Here is a 25,130-nt window from a genome sequence, read left to right on the forward strand (position 1 = left end):
TTGCCAGGTGTTGTGACTATGCGGACATCCAATTTCCCGTACAATTTGTTGGATCATAAAACAAGGACACAGAGACGTGACATAGCCGTGAAATGGCATGGAAATGTCCTGTCTATTTGATTGTCCCCAATGTTCACAAACTCCAATGCCGTGCAACTTGCTAACGACAGCGGAATATGCCCTAGCAACATATTCTCACTGATATCTAATGTCGTCAGACTACATGTTCTCGAGATGTTTTGTGGAATGTCGCCATTCAACTGGTTATTCCTTAGATTCAATACCACGAGGGACTCCAACTTCATTAAACAATCAGGAATAGTTCCATTCAGATGGTTATGTGATAAGTCGAGCACTACAAAAGGAACTTTGCAAAAAAACTGCGGGATGAACCCATGGAAATTATTCTTCGAAAGGGAGAAGAAGCCCAAGTTTGTTAGGTTGTTGCCGATATCATTCTTAATAACAAAATTTATGTTGTTACTTGAGAAATCCAAGTGGTAAGCATCTAAAGGCAAGGGTAGCATATTCCCTTGGAGCTTGTTTGTATGGAGGTCAACAAAATGCAGACTAGGAGTAAGATTGCCCAAGGGTGTTTCGAAATCTTCAAAGAAATTAGAGGACAAATCGAGAGAGTAAAGACTTTCTATAGTCCATATCCATCTTGGTACATCCCCTTGAATATAATTGTTAGAGAGGTCGAGAAAATTCAATTTAGACTGGTTAGCCAAAAATTGAGGCAATGTCATCAATTGGCAAGAAGCCAAATATAAGGATGTAAGGTCGGGGAATGAAGAGGCTTGGGAAGTAGTATTTGTGGCATCAATGGAGAAATGATTGTAGGAAAGATCCAATTCCAAAAGATATCTAAGTTGCTGAATCACGTTAATATGGAATGAGCCACTAAAATTATTGGAAGAAAGAGAGAGAAAGTTGAGCTCTCGGAGTTCCCATATAAACGTTGGTAGTTCTCCTCCTATATTGTTGTTGCTCAAATCAAGTGTGTCGCGACCTCTTTTTTCGGCACCCGAAATCAGGTACGAGCGCCTAAGGAGGCTAATGGCTCGGCTGAATTTATTAAGCCCGGACTCTCCCAAGTCCACCAATTCACGACTTTAATAGTTTGAGTTTTTAACTCATAAATCAATTTTTAAAATGGAGTCGCCACTAATCGATTTGGAGTGGGTCGATTAGAAACCCAAGCGAAGTATCGGGAGAAGTACTCGCTCCTGCGCAACCAGAGAAATTAGGATCGGGGACTTGATTACACTAGTTAATCACTAATGCCCTTTCGGTACCTAATCTTGTTTAAACCCTAAGGCTTTTGGATGTTTGAGAGATTTTCCATGCATTTTTAGGAGGAAAAACATTTTTTTGAGTCATTTTCTAATTTTTTTGGACACAAAATGGATTTTTGGGGTTTTTTGGTATTTTTTGGAAAAATACAAGTCTTTTTGGCTTTTTCTGAATTTTTGGCTTTTTTTTTTTTGGAAAATATGAAATATTTTTTATTTTTTTATTTTTCGAAAATAAAATATTTTTTAATATTTTTTGATATTTTTGGGAAATAAATTATTTTTTGATTTTTCTCGATTTTTTAGAAAATAAAACATTTTTAACAATTTTTAATATTTTTCGATTTTTCTGGAAATTAAAACATTTTTGATTTTTTTGAAAATAAATTATTTATTTATTATTTATTAGAATATTATTTTATATTAAAATAATAAAACAAAACCGGCCCTGGTCGGATCCACGGAGTTAGGTCCGACCCGGCCGGCGACCAAACGCGGACGGGCCGCGTTGCGGGCTATGGCCCGACTGATTTTTCGGCTTTTTATTTTTTTTATTTTTTATTTTTCAAACGGCGTCGTGGCTGTCGTTTTGGGAGGGATCCAGCCCGGCCCGACGACCCGGCCCAACAGCCCGCTCCATGACCCGACTCCCGTAAACCCTACTCCTGATCCGACCCGACCGCGACCCGACTCCCGCCGCCCCGATCTCGTGAAACCCTACCCGGCTCCGAGACTCCGGATCCGACTCGGCGACCGGAAAATCGCAAACCCTAGGGTTTGCGAATCCGCGCGCGCCGAGGGGGAAACCGAGGTGTTTGTCGGCGACGGCGACTACGGCGACGGCGACTACGGCGGCGACGACGAAGGCGACAACGGCGACGGCACGGTGTGACCGGACTACGGAGAGGAGATGGCGACGGCGACATCACGATACTGTTCGTGGCAACGGCGCGACGGGGCGGCGCGACAGCGAGACCCACGCGAATCTCCTCTTCTCCTCCAGCGTCCCTCTCTCTCTCTCTCTCGGCGAAGCCCGGATCCGGCCGCGAGCCCTCGGCCCCCCCGTCTCTCGGTGGGGTGTCCAAGGGTCGCGACCTCGATCCCTCTCCGACCGACCTTGGATCTCGGCGTGCTCGTCCTCGGCCCCCCGTTCAAGTCTCTCGGGGGAGGTTTCGAGGATCTGCGGCCTTCGATCCTTCTCGGCGTGCTCCTCAACGACGGAAACGGGGCCTATTTATAGGCGAGGGCGGCGGCCGACGGAGCTTCGACCGCCGGTCCCCGTGCGCCCAGCAGCCTCCGTCGGCCGAATCGGCGTCCCATCCGACGCCAGCTGCCCCTCCCACGTGGGTCGCCGTCCGCCCGCCTCTCCGTCGCGTCCTCTCGCGCGTGTGTTGCGGGGCGCGAGGAAGGAGACGACGGTGGGCCGGGCTGAAAGGGAAATGGGCCGTAAGGGCCCATTCGAGGGCTACTTCTCTTTTTTGTTTTTCTTCCGCTTTTTTTTTTTTTTTTCTCCGTTTTTCTCTACTTTTCTAAAAAGATAAAATAAAAGAAAACCTAATTAAAAACAAATAATTTTTTAGGCGTCAACAAACTTGCCCCTCTTTGAAGGTGAGTTCGCAGAGGTTGCATTCAAAGACAAACTGATGCCTAAATTTTATCTGTGCACGCGTAGCAGATTATACTCTATTTGGAACCTATTATTCTACGCAAAAAGGGCAATGTAACATTACATATACTAAGACAGATAAGAAGATACCTGTAGTTACTTACCGGAGTGAGTGAGATAGGGTGTGAACCCCGAGTTTGGCAAGTATCAAGCGTCATCTTACCTCGTGATATGAAGAGGTTGCTTTTCCGGGATCGAACCATTCTTCGGCCGCCCGTTAAAACAATCAATGATTTGTCTAGGACCCGAACCTTTCTTCGGTAGCCTTGACGGGAATTGCTCCTCCAGACCCGAACCATTCTTCGGTCGCCTATTGAGTAATCGTGGTTTGTCTCGGACCCGAACCATTCTTCTGGCCGCCGTGACGGAAATTGCTTTTCCAGACCCGAACCATTCTTCGGTCGCCCGTTAAAACAATCGTGGTTTGTCTAGGACCCGAACCTTTCTTCGGTCGCCTTGACGGAGATCGCTCCTCTAGGACCCGAACCATTCTTCGGTCGCCTTGAAGTAATCAGTGGTTTGTCTAGGACCCGAACCTTTCTTCGGTCGCCTTGACGGGAGATTGCTCCTCCACCCGAACCATTCTTCGGTCGCTCGTTAAAACAATCGATGGTTTGTCTAGGACCCGAACCTTTCTTCGATCACCTTGACGGAGATGCTTCTCCAGACCCGAACCATTCTTCGGTCGCTCGTCAAAACAATCAATGGTTTGTCTAGGACCCGAACCTTTCTTCGGTCGCGCTTGACGGGAAATTGCTCCTCCAGACCCGAACCTTTCTTCTACGCCTATTGGAGCAATCGGTGGTTTGTCTCGGACCCGAACCATTCTTCGGTCGCCGTGACGGGAAATTGCTTCTCCAGGACCCGAACCATTCTTCGATCGCCTGTTAGAGCAATAAGTTGTTTGTCTAGGACCCGAACCTTTTTTCGGTCGCCTTGACGGGAGATGCGCCGACCTTTCTCAGGGCATCTGTTTGTTGGGAGATGGTAATTGGACGATCACCAGTACAAACTCTTGGAGGACACCTGGATGATCACAAGTATCGAAGGGGTACCTGGACGATCACAGGTACAAACTCTGAAGGAAGAATCAAGGCATACCTGAGATATTCGTGTGGAAATATCGAGGATGGGTCTTGCATATACGTGAAGGTTTCTCACCTCCGGTAGTGGGAATATCGAGACGTACCTTGGATATTCATGAAGGTCTCTCACCTCCTGGTAATTGGGAATATCGAGGGCGTACCTAAGATATTCGTGAAGGTCTCTCACCTCCTGGTAATTGGGAATATGGAGGACATGCCTCACATATTCATGAAGGTCTCTCACCTCCTGGTAAAGGGGAATATCGAGGACGTATCTTGGATATTCGTGAAGGTCTCTCACCTCCTGGTAGTTGGAAAATATCGAGGGCGTACCTGGGATATTCGTGAAGGTCTCTCACCTCCTGGTAGTTGGAAAATATCGAGGACGTACCTTGGATATTTATGAAGGTCTCTCACCTCCTGGTAATTGGGAATATCGAGGGCGTACCTGAGATATTCGTGAAGGTCTCTCACCTCCTGGTAAATGGAAATATCAAGGGCGTACCTGGGATATTCGTGAAGGTCTCTCACCTCCTGGTAATTGGAATATCGAGGACGTACCTTAGATATTCATGAAGGTCTCTCACCTCCTGGTAATTTGGAATATTGAGGACGTATCTTAGATATTCATGAAGGTCTCTCACCTCCTGGTAATTTGGAATATTGAGGACGTGCCTCGCATATTCATGAAGGTCTCTCACCTCCCGGTAACATAAACTTGAATGTAGCACGAGGCTTACCTCGATGGCCACAGCACTTAAAGGGGTGGAACACCCGGATAGCCACAAAAACAAGTAATCTGGAATACTTGGATGAACACAAGTATTTAATGATATGATCTCGGGACCACTCGCTTGGTCCAAGTGTAAGAAAGCATACCCGGTAGGCGTAGGCACACAAAGTAGTGGAATGCTTGAACAACTGCTATTATTTGGGGACAACTTGGGCAAGTTGAGTGTCATGAAAAGGAAGTACCTGGACAACGGTGGGTACTTTGACGATATGGGGATACCTAGACAACAGCAGGTATTCCAAGAGATACTTGGTCAGTCACAAGTATCAATACTTTGGGGACAACTCGAACAGGTCGAGTGTCAGGAAAAGGGAGTATCCGAACGGTGACCGGTACTCAAAGACAATAGGGATACCTAGACAGCAGTAGGTATTCAACGATAAAGGGATACTTGGTCATTTACAAGTATTAATACTCCGAGGACAACTCGGACAGGTCGAGTGTCGTTTAAGAGGGAGTACCCGGCAAGTGGTGGGTACTCAAAGACAACGGGATACTGAGACAATTGCAAGCACCCAAACTCAAGGGACGACTTGAATAGGTCGAGTGTCAAGAAGAGAGTACCTGAACAGTGATAGGTACCTTAAGACAAATGGGGATAGAGATGTGCTTACCTGGCAATATCTCTGATCTCTAAGAATATGTCTGCTATTAGCACAATATGCACACATGATTGTATATGCTGTAAATTCATGAGTTCAAATGAGATTCATGCATGATAATTTTGTCGCCCGCATCTTTTGATTTCCACTGGGAAGATTTTGAAAGACAACCTTCATTTAGAATGTAGATGTCTTGAGCATGCCGATGAGGGACTTTCGGGCCCAAAAGGACTTTGCGCTCACTCTCATGGAAAAAGCTATCCCGACCATTGATGCAGATTCATAAGGACCACACTTCTCACCACCATCATGTCGCAGGGTCCGAGTATTCTCGCAAATGGTACGACTTTACCAATGTGAGAGGTCTTTGTTGAAATTGTGATGAAGACTTGGTCAATAGCTCATCGAATGGGACCGTCGAGGTCAGGGCTCATGAACGAAGTGCCGCACGATCATCTCCAGGTTTGCAAGTCAAGAGTCCTACGAAAAGAGATAGAGTAATCTTGCTCGTACTTCTTCGAGCGATGCTTATGCACATATGAAATCCTACGTTAATTGAAGTGCCCCTAGTCTGAAGAGACTTTTACAATGGGGATGTAACGTAGGCTTGATTCATGTGTAAAAAAGGTGAGAGTTGGTGACTGTCTTGGCATTTGTCACCGGTCTTTCTTTTCACAGTCCGATGAAGGTTCTATGGATCACAACAATGATTTCTCTTGTGAATACAAATGACTGTGTTTTTTACTGGAGGGCATTGGCCTTGCTTTTACCAGGCACGCTGCTTTTTCATGCCCTTATTTTTTATTCCAGTTTTTCAAATATGGGCATTGACCTTGCTTTTACCAGGTACGCTGCTTTTTTATGCCCCTGCTTTTTTCATTCTTGTTGCTTGAGAGCTGATCTTGGCAAGCTTAATCGAAGCACCGTTATTAGACTCTTGAGTCTTCATCTTCAATCGGCGCTCAGGCTATAATAACTTCGCTTTATCTTGATGCGAGGGTAAAATTACGTACTCACTTGGGTTGTACAATGAATACAAGTGCGTAAAGAAAGAATTGCTCTTCATGACTCTAGGGCACTTAAATTAACGCGAGTGTTCATATGCAATAAAGACACTCGAAGATTGATACAAGTGCAATCAAGAAAATTTCTATCCCTTTTCTCACTTTGTGATGCTGCTTTGTCTCCGATTTGCCCCAGTGTGGGGTGGTTCTTTGATGGGAGCATAGCAGGAATTTGTCAGTGTATGGGGCTCAATGGGGTGAGCGATGGAATGCCTCTCACTATTTTGGTTATCGTACCATTCGCGAGAGAACTCTTTACCCTGCAACCATGGAATATTCTGCACTCATCTCACAAGTGTATAGATGGGGAACTGTGTGTAGGATATGGCTTGCCTTTCATCATTCTGACGTACCTCATCCAGCATGCTCAATTAATCTTGTATTCTTCACTTAGCTGTCTATTCTAATAATCCTCAGTGGAATCAGTGACTTAGATAGACAAAATCATCATGCAAAATTCATCTGGAAATGACATGCAACATTTTGAATATGATGGAGTTCGAACTCTTCAAAATAAGTGAATGGCTTTGACTCGAAAAAGACTCTATTGACAACTTTAGGAGTTAACATAATGGTGTTTCCAAATATGTTAAATTTTGAACATCAAAAGGGTTATTCGCAAATGGGTATCGATAGCTGTCCCTATTGATTAGGGATATAACACATGAAGGATTAACCGGGGTTGGGGATCTGATCGGGCATCTCTATTTTTGCCCCTGCAGAAGAGAAAATGGATCAATCAACAGGGCCAAAATTAAAGGTGAATTGAGGCCTGAAGGATCTCTGTCATTTGCTTTGGCAATTACTCAGGACGCCATTTCGTTTGGGAGAGTTTGTCATGCCTCTCATTGATTTGTTATTTTTGTTTTTGACAATGTAAACAAACAAGACATGCTTCTCATTGATTCGTTATCCTTGCTTTTGACAAATCGAGGTGATCCCGTAACAAACAATAGAGAATGTGTTAGTCATGAACTCTTTCAAGAGTTGAATAACTGGAAGCGATACAACTTTACCCTTCACTGGTTTGCAAATGATTTGATGGACCTGAAGTGAGATGGGGACACGAAGTCCTATGTCACTCGCTTCGTTAGGTCAATTATTCTCTGAATTGGCTCCTAGATGACATGTCTTTTACACGAACCCAGGTGAATTTGATGTGGGTCATTTCCATGTATTAACTTGGCCAATATTGATTTGCCTAACCATTGAGTTTGGTTCTTGAGTTGTGATGCTCCCTGTCAAATAGGGAAAATACGTCAAAAGCAGGTTTAGATAGTGGGAGTATTGGAAACGATACCAAATTACCCTTCTCCAAAGTTTGTATTTGTTGATTCCTAATGATGTTTGAATGTCGATGACAGCCTTTTCGTCTTGGCATAGTTTGACATTTCTTTTGATTGGCCTTCCTCACTTGTGACCATATATATGCATGATTGCTGGTCGTTGATTCATCTTCAACGCCTTCCTTCTGTGGAATTTCTCCTTCTGTCTTTAACTATAGCATCATTGGGCAAAAGTCATGTACCTCAAGCTTCTATGGAATCTGAGATGGACAATCAAAACCTCCAATTCTCGATGGCAATTATTTCTTGCAAGAGCATGCGTCTGAATAGGAAATCAGGTTTCTAGGTCTTCATTTTGAATAGGGGCTAGAGACCGCTTCAACTGCCTGGATTTCTTCCCCGTTGACAGTAATCACTTTAAAGGAAGAGAAGCAATTCCTTCTTTGTGCTTCTTGGCTCATTGAGGCCGGAAGTCTCTGTCAATGAACTCACGACATCCCGCTCGAGTTATCATGCTATGCATGCTTCAAGTTTGATAATATGCATGTGTTTATTACATCCCATCCTTCGTCTCCTGTAGATGGAAGAGAGAGGATGTCATTTTCGACATTATGTTCAGGGAATATGACTTACCATTTTGAAGCGTGATGATCCTTTTTGTTTGCCCTCGCTTTCTTGGAAGGGTGTCTTTGAATTTGGTGGGTTCACCCGACGTGCTTGCTTCAAATGCCCCTGTCACACTAAGTTAAAGGGGACGGGAATGATCTTCCGAGACATGAAGTGAGTGAGTCGAAAGACAAACATGATTAAATTTATCATCTTTTTGAAAGATTTTGGTGATGAAGTGTTTTCTATTTTCAAAATATGTATTCAGGAGAGAAAAAAGCATGAGGAAGCCCAGCTCTCAGTATTCTCCTTGGATATATTTTTTCATGGTTGGATAGCATCATCGGGCTGGTTTGGGATACCGCCTCATGCTCTCAAAATATTTTCAACTTTATTTAATAGGTGGATTTACATTTTGGAAAAGTGTTTTCAAAAGTTAGTTCCTCAAGCGGAACCGATGTTGAAAATAAAAACAAGCCGACTTAAGAAAGATGTACAAGTTCCCACGTAGGGGAATTATGAAAGGAAATTAAAAAGGTTCTACTCGAGCGGGCCTGCACCCATTTCCCTTATGGTCCTTCATTGATGGTGTCCATGAAAAGGTCTCCAAACATGGTGGTCATGTCATCTCGGTCCTTCTTTCTCTATTGCTAAGGGTGGCACTTCATTGCCTGAATAATATCCGGCCTTCACCAGCCCTTGATGAATGTCATCAGTATGTGCTTTGACATTTCTGCTCCGACTATCTTCAAAACTGAATACCGTATTTACTTTGTCGGTGTGATCAGGGAGCGAATTGCTCTGGAATGAGAAAGCTTTAGTGTCTAACAAAGTTCTGATTCGACTCTTGAGGGCGAAGCACTCATCGCCGAATGCCCCACTTCTTCCATGTGATAGTCACATATCTTTGACGGGTCATAGTTGGAAAACTTTCAGCGTTGGGTCGTTTTGGCTCAATTGAAAGGAGGTTCTTCTTTCGGAGGATTGCCAGTACTTGTGATGGAGTTCCAGGAAGAGGAGTAAATTGTCTCTTGTTGTTGTAATGCTGAGATGGCTGACGGCTGGTGGTCTGTTGCTGTCTTGCACTCGTCTGAATTGTTGGAGAATGATTGTAGGTCGCATTGACATCTACTAGGGGTTCTTTATCTTTCTTCATGCTGAACCTGCCCGTGGGTGCAGGTTCAGTGAACCAACCATCCTTCAACCCTATCTCGATTTGCTCCCCTACTGGAATGAGTTGATTAAATGATTCGACGATCGTGGTTACCATTCGATTACGGTACTCGTAAGGGAGGGTTTTGATAAACATCTTTCTCAGCTCGAAATCAGTTGGTTCAGGACTGATTTTGGCGGCTAGATTCCTCCATCGGATAGTATATTCTTTGAACGATTCGTGCTTTTTCTTTTCGGTACGCTCAAGATCCTCACGAGAAGGGGTAATATCCATTATGAACTTATACTGCTTGAGGAATGCCTCACTCACTTCGCTCCATGTTTCGAGGAGATTCATGTTCTTTGTAATGTACCACCTCAGAGCAGGGCCTATTAGACTTGATTGGAACAACTGGATCATTAATGGTGCATTATTAACGTATTGGGTCATTCGAACCAAGTACATTTGCAAATGAGCCCTAGGACAAGTCGTTCCATTGTACTTCTCAAACTCAGGCATTTTGAATTTTTCCGGCATTTTGACATTGGAATAAATGGAGAGATCCGTCAAAGTAGGATCTTGGAGGCCTTGCAGTTGTTTCAGCTTCTCTTCAAGCTTTTCGAGGCGTTTGTCATGCTCGCCTTTAGACAAACTGTCCGGCCTAGCTTTCTCGATCATGGCTGGGTGCGGATCATCCTCCAATTCGGGTATGTTATCGTCGGTATCTCCACCTTGATCACCCCTAGTAGATGATTGTGGCAACAATACCTCGATTGAGGCCGGGCGGGAGTGAGTTTGCCCTGGATGGAGTCTATCTGCTTTGAAAGTTGTTGAAGCACATTGAAGACTTGCTTCAATTCACTTTCCATGACCGCAATACGGCTTGGTACATTTTCTTCGGCCATTCTTGCTCTTGCTTTTGAACGAGTCTGGATCGGCGAACGTTGACGTTCCGTGATTACCTTAGTCATGAGTAAACAAATGTGTGTGAATACAAGGCGTAAATAGGGAGTCAGTCCATGATGACAACCTAATCCTACTATTTTTGTTTATTCATAAAAAGGTAGAGGATTTCCTAAACATAGATTGAAAAAGGGCACGTGGCATGTTAACATGAGCTAAAAAGACATTTAATTTGAAAGGCGAAGAAAGCATGAGTTGCAACAAATTTTGAAAAATGTTCCTATCCCATTTTTTGAGGCAAATGAAAATTCCTGCAGAAAAGAATTTTGTAACATGCTTGAGAATAAAAACATCAACTGAAAATAAATTTTTGCAAAAGTTTTTTTTTTTTTTTTTAACTTTATAACAATTACTTTCAAATTTAAATGACCGTGGTATTAAATCCTAGACTAATCATGGACCACTCGATATATACAGGAAGGTAAGTAAATTACACAAAATAAAAACTTACTTCACATGAGAAAATTGATGGTAATCACATAGACATACGTATGATATGTGCGGCTCGATTTCTAACTGAGAAGGTTTGTTGAGATTAAAAGGATATCCGCTCATCGCAGTCTCGCGTTAGCAGCATACCCTCCTAACCTCGGCTAAGAAATTCGGGGAAAGAAAGGCAACCTCTACATCGCAGTCTCGCGTTCGAGGTCGTATCTTTCTTAACACCATCCTAGAAATCCTATGGCGGCCCAGGTCCGGCGGCCGAGTTGTGTGTGCCATGTGTAGTGCTAAAACAGTAAAGCATGCACAACAATTTATAGTCACAAGATAATCTATTTTAAGCAAAAATAAATTTCTAAGCTTTTGACCTGCATGAAAAAAAAACCTAAGTCAGTAAAGAATTTAAACAAGACAAAAATGGCCTAAGTCCTCAAAGTCCCCAAATTGAGTCGCCAAGCTGTCGCGACCTCTTTTTCGGCACCCGAAATCGGGTACGAGCGCCTAAGGAGGCTAATGGCTCGGCTGAATTTATTAAGCCCGGACTCTCCCAAGTCTACCAATTCACGACTTTAATAGTTTGAGTTTTTAACTCATAAATCAATTTTTAAATGGAGTCGCCACTAATCGATTTGGAGTGGGTCGATTAGAAACCCAAGCGAAGTATCGGGAGAAGTACTCGCTCTGCGCAACCAGAGAAATTAGGATCGGGGGACTTGATTACACTAGTTAATCACTAATGCCCTTTCGGTACCTAATCTTGTTTAAACCCTAAGGCTTTTGGATGTTTGAGAGATTTTCCATGCATTTTTGGGAGAAAAAACATTTTTTTTGAGTCATTTTCTAATTTTTTGGACACAAAAGGGATTTTTGGGGTTTTTTGGTATTTTTTTGGAAAAATACAAGTCTTTTTGGCTTTTTCTGAATTTTTGGCTTTTCTTTGGAAAATATGAAATATTTTTTATTTTTTTATTTTTCGAAAAATAAAATATTTTTTAATATTTTTTGATATTTTTGGGAAATAAATTATTTTTTGATTTTTCTCGATTTTTTTAGAAAATAAAACATTTTTAACAATTTTTAATATTTTTCGATTTTTCTGGAAATTAAAACATTTTTTATTTTTTTTGAAAATAAATTATTTATTTATTATTTATTAGAATATTATTTTATATTAAAATAATAAAACAAAACCGGCCCGGGTCGGATCCACGGGTTAGGTCCAACCCGGGCCGGCGACCAAACGCGGACGGGCCCGCGTTGGGTCCGACTCGGATTTTTCGGCTTTTTATTTTTTTATTTTTTTATTTTTTCAAACGGCGTCGTGGCCCGTCGTTTTGGGAGGGATCCAGCCCGGCCCGACGACCCGGCCCAACAGCCCGCTCCATGACCCGACTCCCGTAAACCCTACCCGGATCCGACCCGACCGCGACCCGACTCCCGCCGCCCCGAATCTCGTGAAACCCTACCGGCTCGAGACCTGGATCCGACTCGGCGACCGGAAAATCGCAAACCCTAGGGTTTGCGAATCCGCGGCGCCGAGGGGGGAAACCGAGGTGTTTGTCGGCGACGGCGACTACGGCGACGGCGACTACGGCGGCGACGACGAAGGCGACAACGGCGACGGCAACGGTGACCGGACTACGAAGAGGGAGATGGCGACGGCGACATCACGATACCTGTTCGTGGCAACGGCGTGACGGGGGCGGCGCGACAGCGAGACCCACGCGAATCTCCTCTTCTCCGGCGTCCCTCTCTCTCTCTCTCTCCGGCGAAGCCCAGATCCGAAGTCGCGAGCCCTCGGCCCCCCTGAAGTCTCTCAGTGGGGTGTCCAAGGGTCGCGACCTCGATCCCTCTCCGGCCGACCTTGGATCTCGGCGTGCTCGTCCCTCGGCCCCCCGTTCTCCGAAGTCTCGGTGGGAGGTTTCGAGGATCTGCGCCTTCAATCCTTCTCGGCGTGCTCCTCAACGACGGAAACGGGGCCTATTTATAGGCGAGGGCAGCCGATCGACGAAGCCGACCGCCGGTCCCCGTGCGCCTGCAGCCTCCGTCGGCCGAACCGGCGTCCCATCCGATGCCAGCTGCCCCTCCCACGTGGGTCGCCGTCCGCCTGCCTCTCCGGCGTCGCGTCCTCTACGCGTGTGTTGCAGAGGCGCAAGGAAGGAGACGACTGGTGGGGCCGGGCTGAAAAGGGAAATGGGCCGTAAGGGCCCATTCGAGGGCTACTTCTCTTTTTTTGTTTTTCTTCCGCTTTTTTTGTTTTTTTCTCCGTTTTTTCTCTGCTTTTCTAAAAAGATAAAATAAAAGAAAACCTAATTAAAAACAAATAATTTTTTAGGCGTCAACAAAGTGTATCAAGCATGTGCGATGGAGCATCAAAAGATTCCTCGAATTGACCAGAAAATTGGTTATTGGAAAGAGATAGCTCCTCAATCGATGGATGTGTGAATAGAGATGAAGGAATATTTCCTTCAAGTAAATTGAATTGCAGGTCGAGAACAAGAAGACTCAAGAGGGATTCCCATTGTGTTGAATCAATTGGACCAGTTAGATTATTGAAGCTTAAAATGATTTGCGTTAGACTCTTGGACTTGCTAAGTGATGGAATTGGACCAATAAAATTGTTGGATGAGAAGTCCAAATAAGAAAGTCGCGAGAGATTGGTGAAAGAGCTTGGGATATTTCCATGGAACCCGCAATTCACCAGTTCTATTCTTGACAAATTTCTAAGATTACCAATTGAATCTGGAAACTTCCTGAAATATTTGTGTCACTAAGAATAAGTGTCCAAGAGAACCATTCTCAGGAAATTCTGGCAAAGAACCCCGAAGGAGTTCATTGGATGATAGGTCAAGGGTCTGAAGTGTTCGTATTTGGAAGATTTCATGAGGAAATTCTCCCCATAGGCCAACTTCCGTTAGGCTCAGAGTTTTCAAGCTAGAAAAATTCGCTAAGAAACTAGGAAATGTGGAGGACAAGTCATTGCCATCGAATTGAATGATCGATAGATTAGAAAGACTCATTAGGGAAGGGTCAATAGGACCTGGCAAAGAACAATATGACATGCTCAACACCTCAAGTTTTGGCACTGAAGAAGACAACGCATCGCACCACTCACTTCCCTTAGCAGACACATAGACCCCATCAAGGTACAGCTCCCTTAACTCCCCCAAATCCCCAATTAGTGACCTCAAAGAGGGCTTCTCAAGTTTCAACAAACCCTTGTCACTGTTGTAAACAAGACTAAGATCAAGAGAACGTAACTTCGTTAGGCGCGATAGCTCCATAGGAATCTGCCCAGCAAATCCGGCATTCGACAAGTTGAGATGTGCCAAGTGGCTGAGATTAGCGAGGCCCGATGGAATCGCCATGGAGTTGAAGTCGTTGAATGCCAAGTTCAGGCTTTGAAGGAACTCGAGCCTAATGAGGCTCGAGAAACCATTGATTCCGCCAGAGATTGACTCTTCGCTCAAATCGAGACCAACCACGAGGCCGTCCTTGCATGTCACGCCGCTCCACGAATTAGCACTTTGGTCCCAGCGTACTAGCTTGGAGGACGTGGAGGTGTCGAAGACAAGGCTGTATCTCAGCTCAAGCAATAGTAATCTCTGGTCAACGCCAAGACACTGGGTTGACGCTGAAGCCATAGCAACGTTGGAGAAGAAGGTGATCGTGGATATTGCAAGAAGAAGCCATGAGATGATAGAATTTCTCATCGGAAGAGGCTGAGGAAGAGAGCGGGAAGAGCAGTCGTTCCAAGGAAAGCGCAAACCCTTTTGTTGGTATTCGGGATGTCATCATTAGTCACCAAAGTTAGGCTTTATATCACTTCTCACGATACTAGGACAAATATTCTTTATTTAATATGCTTTTTCAACCGAAACGAAAGGCCATAATTTTGCTTTCAAGGGGAAAAGGAAAATAGAGAAATCTGCCTGCAATATTGAGACTAGGACTTGACATCCCTCAAAACTATTTTTGGCTTGTCCTTCTTTTCAGATCATAAAACCAATGATATTGCGTGATCGGTTTCGTTTTCGTATCCATATTAACATGCTGAGATCCAATAAATAATGGATATATATATATATATATATATATATATATATATATATATATAGCATTTGGCCATAACACCAAAATACATATATTATATTATATTATTATTTTTCTAAATAAGTAGATCAAGAAAAGAAATCAAAAGATTTACTTATATTTGAATTTGATTGTAACTATCAAAAGGCGAAAAAAGTATAAACTATAAAATCGGAAAATACAATGGATTAATTACGAAATATGATATAGGAAAATATAATAATATGTTCAAAAAATAGAATTAGTGCTTGCGGCAAGCCAACTAAATCACCCCATGGTGCTCAATTTTGGCTACTTGATGAATTAGTGCTCGACTCGGGTGCTTATGGTTGCCTAAACACTTGACAATGAATTCACTCATTGATGATGTTCACAATTGCAAGAAAGTTCAACACGTCTATGGTATGTAGGGTTGCACATTGGAGCACTAATGGCACCATAGGAAAATCTACTTTGTGTTTTTCTTCATTTGGAATTGGAAGGGACAAAAAACATAAAATAGAAAAAAAAAGAAAAAAAAGAAAAAAGAAACTAAGACCAAAACCAACAAACCAACAGCAGTTTGATTTTGTCGAGGTAGAAAACCAATGACCACGGTAAAGAAAGATGCACAACTGAGTGAAGCTAGAAAAAAAATAGTGCCGACTTTTGGTAGACTTCACCAGCACAAGCATGTTTGCGACATGACCAACGAGGCTATAGAGAAATGACAACTTCCTCTAATGACAAGGGAGAGACCATCGACTCACGAGATAAAGCAACTCTTAGAGACAACGTAAGCAAATTTACGACTATGACAAGCAAATGCCGACGGGGCACTCTTAAAGACGACCTGTTGCAGTTGCTCTCGAAGACGAAAATACTCACATGTTACATCTTTACTTTATAATTCATCTGTCACAGGAGATAATGAAATATCAAAGAATTTCCATAACATCCAATAACATCTCTAACAATATCTTTTAATAGGGAATTTTCTAATATAAATAAATGTAAAGCCCATAAAAATGAGGACTGTAAGAGAGGGATTCGGAAAATTTCATGCGAAATGGGCAATTTCAAGAACAGAGAATTGCGAGGGATTAGGGGGAGGAAAATAGGGGATGCTTCAGCTTGGAAACTGCGAGCAGTCAAAAGTGGATAGGAGCAGAAACGCATTTTGTCTCTGTTGGCTTTTCTTCATTCGTTTGTGGATTTCTTGGTGTCAATCCATGTTATGCTGGTCACACCAAAAAAAAAAAAAAAAATCGAACTCCAATGAATAGGATATGACTAGCTTAGGCAATTGGAATATGAGCATTGCATATTACATTTGATCCATACTCATCATTGCCACTAAAGCTAAGATTGAATCGGAGATGGATTCGATTTTGATTTGAATGGGCCCATTTTTTGATCGGAGATAGTCACAGACAAAAGGTTGCTGAATATGTCATGGGTTCTCTATTAAAAGAAAGTACATTTGTTATAATTGATGACTAATTGAAAACGAAAATTTTCTATTGATTGATGGTTGTTGTTTTGTTAACTTGTGCTTGTATCGACTTAAGTGTTCCTACTATTATAGTCTTCTTGACTATTGTGCAAATAATTCTTATAAGCAGACTTAATTTAATTATATCGTAATTGTATTGTGGGTTTGCATTGGGGTTGACTTCCATGGTAGATGCAAGTAATATTTCATATCCAAATTTTCTTTGCTTTTCCATCTTAAGTAATGTCATATTGCACAGAGTCACGACGATATGCAAGATGCTCTTGAAATGAATGTCCAATAATGACCGAGACCGATTTTTAAGCGGTGTTGAGAATATTTTTCAGCAGATAATTAAAAGAGGTCTAATCGAGTTTAATCAGTGTTCAGATTAAACAAGACTAGACTCAAGAATCTTAGACTTGGATACTTGATTCAAACTCAATTTCGTTTGATCGACTTTAATCAATGTTCATATTTAAACGAGACTAGACTCAAGAATCTTACACTTGGATACTTGATTCAAACTCAATTTCGTCAAAGCTCAACTTTATCGGATCAAGTTGACTCGTGATTTTTTTTTCTCTATAAACTTGAAACGTTTGATTCGAGTCAGTTATGATAAATGAGTTTCTGTCAGAGCTTGAGCTCAAATTCAGCTTTTATAAAATCCAAACTGAACAGACTCACACTTGAACTCATAAATATTTAAGTGAGCTTGAGTAACTTGATTGGTTTGCACATGAAAAAGCAATTAAAACCTGATGTTGAAGAAGCATGTGAGAAAATGCTCGTAAAGCACCTGACTATTTCAATCTTAAGTGTTGTGTATCTCATTCAAGTTGAGTTTATTCTTTAAATTGGGATAAATCTAATTTTAATTCTCTAATTCATAATATTTGTGTGATTGGATCCTTGATAGAGAAAGCCATTACCACTCTGACGAATAGCTAGAATCTATCATGACTAGTTCTTCAAAGGCAAACCCGTAATAAGTTCTTCACATTTTCCAACCGTCACCGGTCATCACTACACATCTACGGCTACCATCCTCCACCCCTTCTCGTGTCTCTTGCTTTTCCACCTTTGTCTTCTACATATTATGTTCTTATCTTTTTTCGAGAATAAAATAGTTTCTTTTGATTTTAACATTATCTAGCTTGCCACAACAACATACTAAGATTTATTTAAGGACTTGACTGAGAATGCGGTAAAGTTGGGGGAGTTGATTCCCAAAAAATAAAAATTGAAGGATCCAAATGCACAAGCAACATAAGTATGGGGACTGAAATCAAACTTCAACTTTTCTACTAGCAAGGGAACATCGATTGGCTGGGGCATTCAAAACATTATCAATTAATAGTGGAAGTCATTAGATCAATTGATAATGAGAATAGAAAAATATATTTGTAAAGTCCCAACATTATGTAAACTCTATCTACTAAAAATAAATAAGGGCCAATGTTTCTTATAAATCTCAGCCACTATATTTTTTAACATAACTATTTTCTTTTAAATTTTGAACATTTTAGGCTTTTTCTTTCTACATCTATCCTTTACTTTTTTTCTCAACTTTCTTTTAAAAATCTTTTTTTTCCCACATTTGATATTATTATTAAGGCTAGGTTTAGTTAAGTGTGGGAAAATTACTTATTTAATCATAAATCTATTGTACAGATTCCAATGTAGTTTTAAAGTTCTCAATTGGTCAAATGTAGTCCTAAACTTTTACCTTAAATTTTAATGTAGTTTTGCCCTTCAATTTTTGGCTAAAAATATTGACGGGACAATATAGTCATCACTGGCCGTCCTATGTGCTCGACCAATCTACATAGGCAAATTTATTCAAAACAACATTTGAGTATTTTTATTTTTATTTTAACTTTTAATTTTTTTTTTCCTTTCCTTTCATTTTCATTTTCGTTCCCTATTTCCCCTTTTTCCATTTCTTTTTTTTTCTTTCCTATTAACACCAAATCGGATACACAGTCCTCAAACTCTCCATCAAACCACAATATTACAACCATATCAGTAGATATTGCGTAATGTTCAAATTTGTATAAACTGCAACTTTCTTTTTTATTCTTTTTTTATCTCTTACCAATCATGAAAACTATAGACCAAACCTCATTCATAAATTGCGTACAATGTCTTATTTGTGCTTATGGGGACTCTATCCCACACAAGAAATGTTCCAATGCAAGATCTAGTGTCGACATCGCTCACTAGAAAAAGAAATAAAAGGAGAAAAGAAAAGAATCTAGAAAATTAAAAAAAAATTAAGCAAATCAGCGTTGTGCTGTCCAAAAACTGAGTTTAGTCAATCTAAAGTCTTCTTCATGTTCAACTTTCTTAAAGGGGTTGGATGTGAAGACAATAATTTTTCAAAGCAAGCCAGAGTTGTATTTTGGGCTAAGAATGGTCGTAACGATTGGATTGCACCCTCAAAGTGGGCGTAATTTGATAAGTCAAAAGTCACCAATGAAGCGATTTATGCCTAACTTTCGAACCCACCATTAACTAGGATTGGTGAATGTTCTCTCAAATTAGGACTTTTACAAGTCAATAAATTCTCTTTTGGAGTAATATGTCGTGCCATAGAGATGAATGTACCACTAGCAACATTCACAATTATGGAAGTTTATGGTGGCCAACAAATTACCATTCACTCTAAATGATAACTTGTAAAAAGGTTTCTACAGTAGGTGATTAACGGTTGTACAAAAAAATTGGAAAAAAAAAATGATCATTGAAAAGAAAACATTCTGTGCACTGAATATACAGACGGTCAATCTGGAAAAGAAAAGAAACTACATGCTTCTCAAGAATGATTTGTAGAACTACGTCAAACTGCCAACAAAACTAAAAGTTTAAGCTGCCCTGTTGGATGGAGTAATTTGGTATTTAAATGCTCTATAATTGCTATCACACATAGGCTAGCATTTTACCACAAATTGAAGGGTGGAAGATCATCATGTTGAAGAAGCAAATGAAGTGCCAGAGAGATTAGAAATGATTTCCTCCTGCTCTATGCCATATTAATTTCTTAAGGCCTTTGTCAATTCATCAAAAAGCTTCAGCTATAAGATGAAGATACTATCTATTATTTAGATTCTCTAATAGGATTCACTTTTAGAAAACTACCTCCTCTATCTAATGAAGTTTTCAAAGTTAGATGATTACTAGATCCACTGCAATTTCAACTTCCTCAGAAGATTGACCTTGATGTAAACATATGACATTCGAGGACTCCATTAACCTCAGCAAGACTCTTGTCCACATAAAATGCAGCCTTCTGGGGGGATTTTCCCCATAACAAAGAGAACTCTCAAGAGATAGAGGCACTGTTAAGCTAGGAGGAAATTTCTCTATCAAAAAGAAGAGTCGTCAACCCTACATAAATCAGTTCAAAAACTAACAGGAAACACAACCTACAGAAATTATTGATTTCCAAAGGAAACAAACTAAAGAATACATCTCAACCAAGTCTCCATAAAAACTCCTCATTTGCATGTTTAGTGTGTTTAGATCTACATGCAATTCTAATTTCCCTAGTGGCTATGACATCAATTGACAACATGAACCAGATGAAGACCTCCAGTTGTTTGTCTTTAAAGCCACTCTGACCCTGCAGAATCATAGGAAGCAACTTGCCGAAAGGCCTTCCAAGGAAGTTTTCTATGGAACTGTTGATCATCTCCATTACTCTTCAGAAACTCCAGCAGTGGAGGATAGTCGTGCGAATCAACCACAGTGAGGACATCCGTATGATTCTGTTAGGAGACAAATGTCAGCATCAATTCAAATCATAAACATATAACCATCCTCTGTGTAAAAACTACAGAAAAATCGACCGCATGCATATTGATATTTATAGGGGCAAAGGCAGCAACACCTCTTCAAAAAAAAGTGCAACGCATTAGACATACCTATTATAGTTTATGATTTAACAAGCATCATAAGAAAAATTGTTGTTTTAGCAGAAAAGCACAAGAGCAACCATTCCCCAAATAGTAAGAAAGAATCTGGAGCCACAAACTCAATGTAAAAGTTAATGTGCTCTCAATAAATTACATGCCTTGGTTACTAGTGCCTTTGTAGCAAACTATGCATGATATATGTGAGCTTGGTGGAACTGAAGACACCAAATACAATCATATTCCCACATGCTTCCAAATTAAGATGCAATGAAGCAAAAAGAAACATAAACAAGTCTATGCTCTGGTGCTAATGAAAATGAATATATATATATAATGGTAAAGAACCTTTGCAGCAGCTCTATCATGGCAGGACCACCAATATCAACATTCATAATTCCATCTTCAAATTCAGTATCAGGCACAGAGGTAACTTTGTCGTGGAATGGATACAAATTAATCTGCACAAGTTCCATCTTTCGTCGTCAGAATTTCTAAGCTGACAAACTGTCAGAATGTTTCTACAAACATTGGGATGTCCAAGTATATGAATTTGTTCGTGGACAACTAAAATGGACAAGGATTTGTATGCTTTACAACAATGCATGAAGGGTCGCTAAACTCAGATATGCAATTCCAGGCAGCATCGGCATCCAAATAGTTATTATGTAACATTTCCTGCAGCGTCAATACATAATTCACAACAAATGAGAGATAGATCTGCTATTGTTACCACTATCTGTTGATGAAGTAAAAGAACTTTATGGAACAAACTACTCTTGCAGTTGCTCAGATTCTTCTAGAGAGCATCAAATCTCACCTCAAAGACACATGGTTATGATACTAAAAAGGAAGCCAATTAGTCCCCTGTATCGCTAATCTCCTTCGCAAAACGTTATCAGTGTTTCATTATAACTAAACATTCTGCACACTAAAATATACAGATAGTTGACCTGGAAAAGAAAAGAAACTAGATGCTCCTTAAGAATGATTTGTAAAATTATGTCAAACTGCCAACAAAACCAAAGTTTAAGCTACCCTGTTAGATGGAGTAATTTGGAATTTTAATGCTCTATATTTGTCATCACACACAGCTAGCATTTTACCACAAATTGAAGGGAGGAAGATTATTATTTATTATGCTGAAGAAGCAAATAAAGTGCCCAAGAGATTCAAAATGAGTACCTCCTGGTCTATGCCATATTGATTTCTTGAGGCCTTCGTCAATTCATCAAAAAGCTTCAGCTATTAGATGAAGATACTATCTATTATTTAGATTCTCTAACAAGATTCAATTTTAGAAACTGCCTCATCTATCTAATGAAGTTTTCAAAGCTAGATGATTACTAGATCCACTGCAATTTCAACTTCCTCAAAAGATTTACCTTGATGTAAACATATGACATTCAAGGACTCCATTAACCTCAGCAAGACTCTTGTCCACATACAATGCAGCCTTCTGGTGGGGATATTCCCCATAACAAAGAGAACTCTCAAGAGACAGAGGCACTGTTAAGCTGGGAAGGAATTTCTCTATCAAAAAGAAGAGTCATCAACCTCTACATAAATCAGTTAAAAAACTAATAGGAAGCACAACCTACTGAAATTACTGATTTCCAAAGGAAACAAACAAAAGAATACATCTCAACCAAGTCTCCATAAAATCCCCTCATTTGCATGTATAGTGTGTTTAGACCTACATGCATTTTTAATTTCCCTAGTGGCTATGACATCAATTGACAACATGAACCAGATGACCTCCAGTTGTTTGTCTCCAAAGCCACTCTGACACTGCAGAATCATAAGAAGTGACGTGCTGAAAGGCCTTCCAAGGAAGTTTTCTACAGAACTGATGATCATCTCTGTTACTCTTCAAGAACTCCAGCAGAGGAGGGTAGTCATGTGAATCAACCACAACAAGGATATCCCTATGATTCTATTAGGAGACAAATGTCAGCATCAATTCAGATTATAAACATATAATCATTGTCCGTGTAAAAACTCAGAAAAATCTACCACATGCATATTGATATTTAGAGGGGCAAATCCAGCACGCTTCAGAAAAAGTGCAACACATTAGACATACCTATTATAGTTTATAATTTAACAAGCATCATAAGACAAACTGTTGTTTTAGCAAAAAAAGCACAAGAGAAACCATTCCCCAAATAGTAAGAAGGGAATCTGGAGGCACAATCTCAATGCAAAAGTTAACATGCTCTCAATAAATTACATGCCTCGGTTACTAGTGCCTTTGTAGCAAACTATGCATGATATAGGTGAGCTCGGTGGAACTGAAGACACCAGATACAATCACATTCCTGCATACTTCCATATGAAGATGCAATGAAGCAAAAAGAAACATAAACAAGTCTATGCTCTGAGACTAATGATATATATATGGAGCAGCTCTGATCATGGGAGGACCACAAATATCAACGTTCTCAATGCCATCTTCAAATTCATTATCAACCGCAGAATAACTTTGTTGTAGAATGGATACAAATTAACCACCGCTACATCAAAAGTGTCTGCACAAGTTATATCCTGCATTTATTATAGTAGCATTATGCAGGACCATAGGAATGCCAAGAACATTATATATTTGTCCTCAGAATTTCCAGGCTGACAAACTGTCAGAACGTTTCTACAAACATTAGCATGTCCAAGTATATGAATTTGTCCGTGTACACCTTAAATGCAGATTGCATAAACCTACAACAACTCACCAATTCCATGCTTATCATCGAGAGATGCCATGTGATGCTGTTGATCTCTCCTAGCAAGGATTCCTCCATGAATATGAGGATGCAAGGTCTCCATGCAACCATCCAGCTATTAAATAGAGTAATGTAAAATTCCCGGTTAAAATCTAAGTCAAGTTGCCAAAACAAGGTTCTTCCATGTGTGGTGTGTACCCGTGTGCAGATAAAAGAGATTAAATTATTGTATGCAAACGTTAAAGAGGTAAATCCTCTGTCAAATGTCCTGCACGACAGAGATATCACAACTATTAAAAAAGAGAGGCGCCATAAAAAATATTTAGAATGCACTAATTGAAAAACGTGATATTGAATTTAGTATGGAAGCAATTATCCTTGGTGAAGTATACTAGCAGTCTAGCACGCATCGTGCAAATCTGCATCTGATTTCTTTTGAGAATCAAGATTGACGTGCCACTCACTTCAACTTTTAGTAATACAAGAAGCACTCACAGAGAATGATGACAGAGATGCAGTAGATTATAAAGTTTCTACAAGTTTGAATGGGAAGGGGCAGAAGGAAGGTTTGGGGCATTAGATGCTCTATGCCGGAGTCCAGGCAAGTTGCATCAGTGGCAATGAACTAAGGACGAATGTCACTCAAATTCACGACGGAGTCCCAAAAATATGGTTTCAGTGGAGGAACTCCTTGAAAATCATTGATGAAAATCATTGAGTGGCCTGAAGGGATTAAGGTATCCGATCATTGCCATCAAGGAATAGATGTAGCATGATAATGTTAGTAGAAGCTGTGAAGATCCTAGAAGCTGTGAAGATCCTAGATAAACCACTTGAAGCCTAGAATAAATTTGACTTTTCGCAAAAAAAAAAAAAAAAAAGAGAGAATAAATTTGACTAATTAATGTTGGAGACGAAGTTGGTCTGTCTTGGATTATTTGATTATTTCCTTATCCATATATTGATTATTTCCACAGTTGAGAGAGAAATTCTTACCATACAGAGTGACTATTAATAATTAGAATTAAGCTATTTTGAGAACAAGCTTATTTTATGAATAGGAAAATATTTTCTTTATGTACTCCATATAATTGTATTATAAATAGAGCCTATGTACATACAAAGGTTTCCATGAGAGTAATTTACAATGTACCAATCTTCTAGCTTTGCATCCTTTTCTATGTCATGACATGGTATCAGAGCTTACGTTTCTTGGCCAAGCTTTCATAATCTTGTTCTGATTGTTTCCCCTTTTTTCTTCTCTGACTTTGCTGCTATAGAATCACATAGAATGGTCGGTGCTAATTGAAAACGCTACAACAGCATTAGAACCACATTGGCAAAGCCCCAAGGTTCTGGATTATATTGAAATGCGTATAATGGATATAAGACTGAAGTAATAATTTCTCTTTGGGTAATCGCAGCAGGAGTCTTAAAATTTGGAGCACAATTGTACTTGGATCCTAAAATTTGTATAAAAGAGAAAGTGCAATAAAATAATAAAACTGTCAAAAGTACAACTAGATCCAAAAATTTGTGCAAAAATTGTAATTTGAGTACTTTCCATAAGCTCTGACTATTTTCATTTGGTATTATTATTTTTATTTGGAGAATATATAGAAATGATATTGAGAGAGAGAGAGAGAGAGAGAGCTTCTTCTTTTTTTTAATTATTTTCACACTTTTTTCTAACGCGCCATCCACTTAAATCCACATCAATGCCAAGTATCAAGTATATTAAAGAATTCAAGTCAACCTTGTCAAAGATGTAATTAATGGAGATGCTGGATTGTAATGAACAATTAGCAATAAGCAAGAGATTGGCCTATCTGAAAATTCTAAGATTTAAAGTTTCCTACGAGTTTTAAGATTTTAGATGCATTTATTTATTAATTAATTATTATTCTAATGATATTATGGCATTAGATTTAGACTTTTCAATTCAAAAGCATTCCATCTCAGTTAAAACAATC

The 25,130-nt window shown here is 40.3% G+C and overlaps 1 protein-coding gene and 2 pseudogenes across 1 annotated transcript; all 3 read right to left on the reverse strand.

Moving 5' to 3' along the window:
• Nucleotides 1-13,683: 13,683 nt before the first annotated feature.
• On the reverse strand, nucleotides 13,684-14,598 carry LOC120295730 (receptor-like protein 6). The gene has a single exon (XM_039317189.1). It carries the CDS (start codon nucleotides 14,596-14,598, stop codon nucleotides 13,684-13,686), a length of 915 nt encoding a protein of 304 aa, XP_039173123.1.
• Nucleotides 14,599-19,728: 5,130 nt separating this feature from the next.
• Nucleotides 19,729-20,913, reverse strand: LOC108953999 (annotated as a pseudogene).
• Nucleotides 20,914-21,818: 905 nt separating this feature from the next.
• LOC108953991 lies at nucleotides 21,819-23,268 on the reverse strand (annotated as a pseudogene).
• Nucleotides 23,269-25,130: the final 1,862 nt, after the last annotated feature.

This window comes from Eucalyptus grandis, chromosome 1 (genome assembly GCF_016545825.1).
Source record: "Eucalyptus grandis isolate ANBG69807.140 chromosome 1, ASM1654582v1, whole genome shotgun sequence".
Taxonomy (NCBI): Eukaryota; Viridiplantae; Streptophyta; class Magnoliopsida; order Myrtales; family Myrtaceae; genus Eucalyptus; species Eucalyptus grandis.